The sequence below is a fragment of the Heteronotia binoei genome, chromosome 19, assembly GCF_032191835.1.
Source record: "Heteronotia binoei isolate CCM8104 ecotype False Entrance Well chromosome 19, APGP_CSIRO_Hbin_v1, whole genome shotgun sequence".
In the NCBI taxonomy this organism is placed as follows: Eukaryota; Metazoa; Chordata; class Lepidosauria; order Squamata; family Gekkonidae; genus Heteronotia; species Heteronotia binoei.
The window spans coordinates 5069624-5079023 of NC_083241.1; the positions used below are offsets into that span (position 1 = coordinate 5069624).

The 9400-nt window shown below is 48.9% G+C and overlaps 1 protein-coding gene across 1 annotated transcript in view; it reads left to right on the forward strand.

Moving 5' to 3' along the window:
* The window catches only part of DPP8 (dipeptidyl peptidase 8), a 67915-nt gene that overhangs the window by 13496 nt on the left and 45019 nt on the right, over positions 1-9400 (forward strand). Inside the window, exons 6-7 of the mRNA XM_060259962.1 lie at positions 1790-1900; positions 7992-8120. Of these exons, the coding sequence (XP_060115945.1) occupies positions 1790-1900; positions 7992-8120 (240 nt within the window). The remainder of the gene's footprint in view (positions 1-1789; positions 1901-7991; positions 8121-9400) is intronic.

Here is a 9400-nt window from a genome sequence, read left to right on the forward strand (position 1 = left end):
TGGCTTCTCTTATGTTCTTATGTGACACAGAGTGTTGGACTTGAGGGGCCATTGGCCTGATCCAAAAGGGCTTCTCTTATGTTCTTATGTGACACAGAGTGTTGGACTGGATGGGCCACTGGCCTGATCCAACAGGGCTTCTCTTATGTTCTTATGTGACACAGAGTGTTGGACTGGAGGGCCCATTGGCCTGATCCAACAGGGCTTCTCTTATGTTCTTATGTGACACAGAGTGTTGGACTGGATGGGCCACTGGCCTGATCCAACAGGGCTTCTCTTATGTTCTTATGTGACACAGAGTGTTGGACTGGAGGGCCCATTGGCCTGATCCAACAGGGCTTCTCTTATGTTCTTATGTGACGCAGAGTGTTGGACTGGATGGGCCACTGGCCTGATCCAACAGGGCTTCTCTTATGTTCTTATGTGACACAGAGTGTTGGACTGGAGGGGCCACTGGCCTGATCCAACAGGGCTTCTCTTATGTTCTTATGTGACACAGAGTGTTGGACTGGAGGGCCCCTTGGCCTGATCCAACAGGGCTTCTCTTATGTTCTTATGTGACACAGAGTGTTGGACTGGATGGGCCACTGGCCTGATCCAACATGGCTTCTCTTATGTTCTTATGGTTTGTTGCTCTAGTCCTGGTTACGGTCCCAACCCTGGTTAAAAATTATTTAACATTTATTATATATTTTTTTGCACACCAATCTTAACTGTGGCCAGCACTGAACATATTTGTTGCACATGCCCTGGTTAAGATTCTAGGCCTCTGTCTGCCTGACACTGTTCCCAAACAAGCTCTGAGTGCTGACCATTGTTAGTCCGTACAACGATCCTATAAGGCTAGGCTTCTTGTGATAAGGCAGTGTGAAAACAGACACAAGAGGTGCCTTTTGTGTAGGGTTGCCAGGTCCGACTCAGGAAACATCTGGGGACTTTGGGGGTGGAGCCAGGAGCAAGGGTATGACAAGCATGATTGAACTCCAAAGGGAAGAAGAAGAAGAAGGTATTGGATTTATATCCCGCCCTCCACTCCGAAGAGTCTCAGAGCGGCTCACAATCTCCTTTACCTTCCTCCCCCACAACAGACACCCTGTGAGGTGGGTGGGGCTGGAGAGGGCTCTCACAGCAGCTGCCCTTTCAAGGACAACCTCTGCCAGGGCTATGGCTGACCTAAGGCCATTCCAGCAGGTGGAAGTGGAAGAGTGGGGAATTAAACCCAGTTCTCCCAGATAAGAGTCTGCACACTTAACCACTACATCAAACTGGAGTTCTGGCCATCAAATTTAAAGGGGCTGCACTCCTTTTAAACGCCTTCCCTCCATTGGAAATTGTGGCGGATGGGAGCACCTTCTTTGGGGGCTCATAAAATTGGACCCTCTGGTCCAATTTTTTTTGAAACTTGGATTTTTTTTTTTTTTAAGAAGAGGAACCAGATGCTATACTGCAGATTTGGTGCCTCTACCTCAACAAACAGCCTCCCCAGAGTCCCAGATACCCACAGGTGAATTCTCCATTACATCACATTACATTATCTATTTCAGGGGTGGCCAACAGTAGCTCTCCAGATTTTTTTTTGCCTACAATTCCCATCAGCCCCAGCCAGCATGGCCAATGGCTGGGGCTGATGGGAGCTGTAGGCAAAAAACATCTGGAGAGCTACCGTTGGCCACCCTTGCATTACATCGCAGCGTGGTGCATTTTGCTGGTTTTGTAATATGAGTAATAATCTTTTGCTGTCAGTTTTTGTTCCTCGGGGAAAACGCCATTCTTTGTTCCGCTTCTGCAGAGTTTGCCAACGTCGAAGATGACCCCAAATCCGCCGGAGTTGCCACGTTTGTGCTGCAGGAGGAGTTCGACAGATATACCGGCTACTGGTGGTGTCCGACTGCGGAGCCAAGTGAGTATCTGAAATCTGGTGGAGCCAGCTGTTCTCTTCAACTGCCCTGACGTTAGGAGCAGAGCTAGATTTCCTCCTGGGTGTGCGTGGTAAACAGTGTTCCCTCAAAGCTGAGTTAGCGTGAGCTAGCGCACAGATTTTTAAACTCCAGCTCACACAGTTTTGTCTCGGCTCAGGAAAAATGGCCCCGGAGAAAGCTAATTTGTGCAGTCGCTCACAACTTCCGTGCCAGCCGCTCACAACTTTAATATCAGCCGCTCACAAAGTATAATTTTTGCTCACAAGACTCTGCAGCTTAGAGGGAACATTGGTGGTAAATCGCACTCACTGTTTCAAAACGCTCCCATGGATGGAGGCCGTGTGGATTCTTTTGCCACAGTGTCCTGTTTTATTTTTAAAGCGGCTAAAGATACGTAGCCCTGGATGACACAGGCTAACCCGATCTTATCAGATCTCGAAAGCTTAACAGAGTCAGGGATGGGAGGCCACCAAGGAAATCCAGGGTGGCTACGCAGCGGCGGGCAATGGCAAACCACCTCTCTATGTCTTTTGTCCTGACCTGGAAGGCCCAGGCTAGCCAGATCTCATTAGATCTCAGAAGCTAAGAAGGGTCAGCCTCGGTTAGCACTTGGAATGGCTCGCGCCTGGCTTTTGACCTTTAAGTTTTGGCTGCGCCTTTTATTTAATACTGATCAGAATTCTTTCACCTTTTTGATGCTGATGGACCATCATGCATCCAAATGGTTGACCCTGATCCAAAAGAAAATCACATCCATAGGAATGTCCTTGGATGCATTTTATCTATCCTCTGCTTCTGCGGTATTTCAGGCCATCAAACGTAGACTACTAGATATCCAGTTGCAACGTCTAACTGAGGCAGCTCGGAAAACTTGCTCCCCAAGCTATCTGGGTTTATCCCAGATTCCTGGGCTTTTAGCTCCCTATTTCCTCTTTTTAACTGATACTCCCCAAAGAAAAGCATTCATGCTGGCCAGATTTAATGCATTACCATTGGCCATCCTTTTCGGAAGATACCACAGAATCCCCCGCAATCTTAGACGATGCCCTTGTAGTCAAGGAGTCATCGAAACGGTCCCTCATGTTCTTTTGGACTGCCCCTTTTATAGCAGTCCACGTGCAAGATATCTAGATGCACTGCTTTCTGACCATCAAGGCCTTTCTGACAATGCCAAGGTTCGCTTTTTACTCCACGGGAAACACAACTTTGTCACTACTCACAGTGCTTGCTTTTTACAGGTTGCGATCCAAATCAGAGAGGCTTTCACTCATGCATAGCCCACAGCTATTTTATGTCATTTAACTTTTGCCGGTTTTTTCTAAGGTTTTATTATATTCTATAGTGTCACTGTTGGTTTTAAAGTATACTGTATTCTTGTATTAATGCCGATAAAGGTCTATGGTATGTACTTCTACTGCCATCCTTCCTTCGCACTTGGAATGGAGACCACCAAGGAAGTCCAGGGTGGCTACGCAGAGGCGGGCAATGGCAAGCCACCTCTGTGTGTCTTTTGTCCTGACCTGGAAGGCCCAGGCTAGCCAGATCTCATTAGATCTCAGAAGCTAAACGGGGACAGCCTCGGTTAGCACTTGGAGACCATCAAGGAAGTCCAGGGTTGCTCTGCAGAGGCAGGCAAGGGCAAACCCCCCCCCTGTGTCTTTTGTCCTGCTCTAGATAGCCCTGGATAGCCCATTAACTTCTCAGAAGCTAAGCAGGGTCAGCCCTGGTGAATATTGGGAAGAGAGACCACCAAGGAAGTCCGGGGTTGCTATGCAGAGGCAGGCAATGGCAGTCCACCTCTGAACATCTCTTGCCCTGATCTGGATAGCCCATTTACTTCTGATCTCGGAAGCTAAGCTGGGTCAGCCCTGGTGAGTACTGGGATGGGAAACCACCAAGGAAGTGGTGGTTGTGCAGAGGCGGGCAATTGCAAGTCACCTTTGTATGTTAGCCTGGTCTCATCAGATCTTGCAAGCTAAGCAGATCTTGGGAGCTAAGCAGGATTGGCCTGGGTTGCTACTTGGATAGGAGACCACCGAGGAAGTCCAGGGTTGCTACGCAGAGGCGGGCAATTGCAAGCCACCTCTGTAGGTTAGCCTGGTTTCATCAGATCTTGCAAGCTACGCAGACCTTGGGAGCTAAGCAGGGTTGGCCTGGGTTACTATTTGGATAGGAGACCACCGAGGAAGTCCAGGGTTGCTACACAGAGGCGGGCAATTGCAAGCCACCTCTGTAGGCCTTTTGCCCTAACCAGGATAGCCTGATCTCATCAGATCTTGCGAGCTAAGCAGAACATGGAAGCTAAGCAGGATTGGCCTGGGTTACTACTTGGATAGGAGACCACCAAGGAAGTCCAGGGTTGCTACGCAGAGGCTGGCAATTGCAAGCCACCTCTGTAGGTTAGCCTGGTCTCATCAGATCTTGCAAGCTAAGCAGATCTTGGGAGCTCAGCAGGGTTGGCCTGAGTTACTACTTCGATAGGAGACCACCGAGGAAGTCCAGGGTTGCTACGCAGAGGCGGGCAATTGCAAGCCACCTCTGTAGGCCTTTTGCCCTAACCAGGATAGCCTGGTCTCATCAGATCTTGCAAGCTAAGCAGAACATGGAAGCTAAGCAGGATTGGCCTGGGTTACTACTTAGGTAGGAGACCGCTGAGGAAGTTTAGGGTTGCTACGTAGAGGCAGGCAATTGCAAGCCACCTCTGTAGGCCTTTCTCCCTAACCAGGATAGTCCAGGCTAGCCTGGTCTCATCAGATCTTGCAAGCTAAGCAGATCTTGCAAGCTAAGCAGTGTTGGCCCGGCTTACTACTTGGATAGGAGACCACCGAGGAAGGCCTGAGTTGCTACGCAGAGGCAAGCAACGACTGACCATGAGTGGTTTGCCATAAGTCAACGGAGACTTGATGGCACTTTCCACAGCTGTTCAAGTCCAGGCTAGCCTGATCTCATCGGATCTTGGAAGCTAAGCAGGGTTGAGTGTGGATGGGAGACGGCCAAGGAAGCCCAAGGTTGCAGTGAAGAGGTGGGCAAAGACAGACCTCCTTTGTTCATCTCTTGCCTTTAAAACTTTATAGGGTTGCCATAAGTCAGCTGCGCTTTAATGGTACTTTTTGCTGTCACCAAAGATATGCAACTGAAGTGAAGTATGGAGGGAATTGGGTGGGAGTCTGGGATGAATCCTTAATTGGGAAGCTTATGACAAAATGGCCAAGGCGAAAAAACCATCTGTTTTATTCAGAGTTTAAGGCAGAGTTTCTTTATCTTCACATTGTTACACCCTGGAATGCCTGCTGGTTAGGGGAACTCCATGCAAGATCCAGCGATTAGCTGTAGCTGAGTTCTCTACAGTTTGTCAAGTTTCCCTCTGCAAGGCAAAATCCCCAAATTTGGAAAGGAGGTGGACTCTCTCAAGAGCAGTGTTCCCTCTTAGCTGAGTTAGTGTGAGCTAGCTCATGCTTTTTTAGCTTCCGGCTCACACATTTTTATCTTCACTCAGGAGAAACGGCCGCAGAGCAGACTAATTTATGTAGCAGCTCACAACTTGAATGCTCACAAAGTAGAATTTTTGCTCACAAGACTCCATAGCCTTACAGAGAACATTGCCCAAGAGCCACACGCTTCTGTGTGTGTAAAGGGCCATCAAATCACACCAAGCTTCTGGCAGCCCTCGAGGGTTTGTGAAGTGAGAGACATTCAGGAGTGGTTGGCCGCGGCCTGCCTCTATGCAGCAACCTCAGACTTCTTCTGTAGTCTCCCATCCAAATTAGGGTTGCCAAGTCCAATTCAAGAAATATCTGGGGACTTTGGGGGTGGAGCCAGGAGCAAGGGTGTGGAAAGCATAACTGAACTCCAAAGGAAGTTCTGGCCATCACACTTAAAGGGGCCATGCTCCGTTTAAATGCCTTCCCATTGGAAATAATGAAGGATAGGGGCACATTCTTTGGGGGCTCATAGCATTGGACCCCATGGTCCAATCCTTTTGAAACTTGGAGGGAACATGGTGATCCATGCTACGGTCACCTCGAGACTGGACTACTGCAACGCCCTCTACATGGGGCTGCCCTTGTGCCGAACTCGGCGGCTGCAGCTGGTGCAGAACGTGGCGGCTAGGCTGTTGCTGGGGCTCCCAAGGTGGGAGCACATACAGCCGGGGCTACGCGGACTGCACTGGCTGCCAGTGGTATACCGAGTTCGCTACAAAGTGCTGGTTATCACCTTTAAAGCCCTATATGGCCAAGGACCTACCTACCTGAGGGACCGTCTCTCCCCATATGAGCCCCTAAGAGCGCTGAGGTCAGCTGGAAAAAACCAGTTGAATGTCCCTGGGCCAAGGGAGGCCAGATTGAAGGCCACCCGGGATCGGGCCTTCTCTGTCGCAGCTCCACTGCTGTGGAATCAACTCCCTGAGGAGGTGCGGGCCCTACGATGCTTAGATCAATTCCGTAGGGCCTGTAAGACCTACCTTTTCAAGATAGCCTTCAACTAATGACAAGCTAGGAAATGCTGCTGAAAATGCTTTTAGTTACTGAATTCCACTGAAGATCTAATGTTTACAACACCACATTGTTAATGTTAATTTTAATAATCTGTAATTTGTTTTAACCATGATTTTATAAGTATAATTTGATGTATAGTATTTTATGTTGTGAGCCGCCCTGAGCCTGCCTCGGCGGGGAGGGCGGGATAGAAATAAAAAATTATTATTATTATTATTATTTTGGGGAGAGGCACTGGATGCTATGCTGAGAATGTGATGCCTCTACCTCAAAAAACAGCCCCTCCTCCAAGAGCCCCAGATACCCGCAGATCAATTCTCCGTTACATCCTATGGGAATTGTTTTCCATGGGGAATAACGAAGTTCCCAATAGACATTTCCCTCCCACTCCCCCCGCTTTCTGAAGGGGTGGTTGTGGAGGGCCTCCAAACCGGGGGATCTCCTGCTCCCACCTGGGGATTGGCAACCCTATCAAGGAGTCTGTCAGCTCCTGAATTTGTTCTGCTGAGTCTCCTGTTTAGGCATTTAGCTCTGGGCTGCTGCAGTCCTGATATTCGGTTGCCCCCGTCATCTGTCGCGACAAGCCGCCCTCGCACATCCAGCTCGGAACAGCTCCTGTCTCTCAGCCTTCCTGCAAGGTTTTTCTTTGCTGGCTGAGCAAGAAGACGGTGATTTAGCAGCCGGCTCATTTCAAGAGGGAACATGGCTCACTCTACTCAGAGTCTCTCGCATCCCTCTCAAAATTGGTTAGAGCGGGAGGCTTTAGACCGGGGATGGCCAAGCTTGCTTAGTGGGGGAGCCGCAAGACATGAACATCAGATGTTTGAGAGCCAGCAAGGAGGGTGGGAGGAAAGTGACAAGAAAGCAAATGGAAGGAGGGAGGGAGAGGTCGAAAGAAAGCATCTTTTAAGTGCCTTCTCCAAGCTGCCAGCTGGCTTGGCTTGGCGAAGTGATTTAAAGAGAGAAATGCCTTCTCCAAGCTGGCGGATCGGGCAGTGGGGGCTTCGAGAGCCACACGTTGTGTGTGATAGAGCCACATGTGGCTCCTGAGCTACAGTTTGGCCACCCCTGCTTTAGAAGGAAAATCACCTGTCTGGTCTTTTCAGGTAGAAGGCAAATATCTGGGGGGGGGGGGGGGGTGAGCCGTGTCTATATTTTATTTAAAACATTTATTGGCCACCTTTCTTCCTCCAGGCAGCTGATAACGTAAATAAAAAACGTACACAAAATACACTTAAATGCACAAAACCTAAAACCACAGTTTAGGACTCCTCTAATCAAATACAATCCTAAGTAAAGCTGTCTTCAACTGCCTCTAGCTCACCCCCAAAAGAGCTAGAGGAGAGTGAGGGGGCCATGCCCACTTTGCTGGAGAGGTCCTTCCATAATCGTTGGGCTGCCACCAAAAAGGCCCTCTCTTCTGAGCCCACTAAATGAACTCCTCTGATGGGTGGTACAATCAGGAGGGCCTCTCCTGGTGATCTTAATTCCCGGGCAGGAATGTAGGGGAATTCAACTGAATGATTTGTGTTTATATAGCTTGCCTTTACTGAAATGCTTCTGTTTTTCTCGGTAGCCGCTGGCGGAGGCAAAATTCTTAGAATTCTGTACGAAGAAAACGACGAGTCGGAGGTGGAAATCATCCACGTAACCTCCCCCATGCTGGAGACGAGGCGGACGGATTCTTTTCGCTACCCCAAAACGGGTGAGAGATCCTGCTGCTGCGAGACCCTCGTGGATTATCCTAAGAAGCCCCCCTTCGGCTGCCAGTTTCCAAGTGGGGGCAGGGGATCTCCTGGTTTGGAGGCCCTCCTCCCGCTTCAGGGTCATCAGAAAGTGGAGAGGGGGGAGGGAAATGTCTGCTGGGCACTCCATGATTCCCTATAGAAACCAGTTCCCATAGGGTATAATGGAGAATTGATCCACAGGTATCGGGGGCTCCGGGGGGGCTGTTTTTTGGGGTACAGGAATCAGATTTGCTTCATAGCATCTGATGCCTCTCCTGAAAACCCCCTACAAGTTTCAGAAAGATTGGACCGGGGGGTCCAATGCTATTAGCCCCCAAAGAAGGTTCCCCTATCCTTCATTATTTCCAATGGAGGGAAGGCATTTAAAAGGTGTGCAGTCCCTTTAAATGTGATGGTCAGACTTCCCTTTGGAGTTCAATTATGCTTGTCACACCCTTGCTCCTGGCTCCACCCCCAATGTCTCCTGGCTCCACCCCTCCAAAGTCCCCAGATATTTCTTGAATTGGACGTTAGGGTAGGGATGGTGGCTCAGTGGTAGAGCATCTGCTTGGGAAGCAGAAGGTCCCAGGTTCAGTCCCCGGCATCTCCAAAAAAGGGTCCAGGCAAATAGGTGTGAAAAACCTCAGCTTGAGACCCTGGAGAGCAGCTGCCAGTCTGAGAAGACAATACCGAGGGTCTGATTCAGTATAAGGCAGCTTCATATGTTACCTAGCAACCCTATGCCCCGCTGACTAGGCTTGAGTGGCATTCTATATTAGATTCCAGTGTTCCCTCATGCTTTTTAAAAAATTAAATAAATGTTATTAACATAACAAAATAATACAAAGAATTAAGTTTGGTACTTTTACAAGTGATATCAATTAAGCCTAAAATATATTAAGCTTCTGTAATAATGATTATTTGGGACAATATCATACTCTGCCATATAATTCAGCGAGGGATACCATATTGCCACTACTTTATTATGATATTGATCAGGTGATGAATTTGAAATATAGTATTTGTTAATTTATACATTACAAAATAGGGGAGCAGCGGTGGCTCAGTGGTTGAGCATCTGCTTGGTAAGCAGAAGGTCGCAGGTTCAACCCCCGGCATCTCCAACTAAAAAGGGTCCAGGCAAATAGGCGTGAAAAACCTCAGCTTGAGACCCTGGAGAGCCATGAATGGGGCTGTGGCTCAGTGGTAGAGCATCTGCTTGGTAAGCAGAAGGTCCCAGGTTCAAGCCCCGGCATCT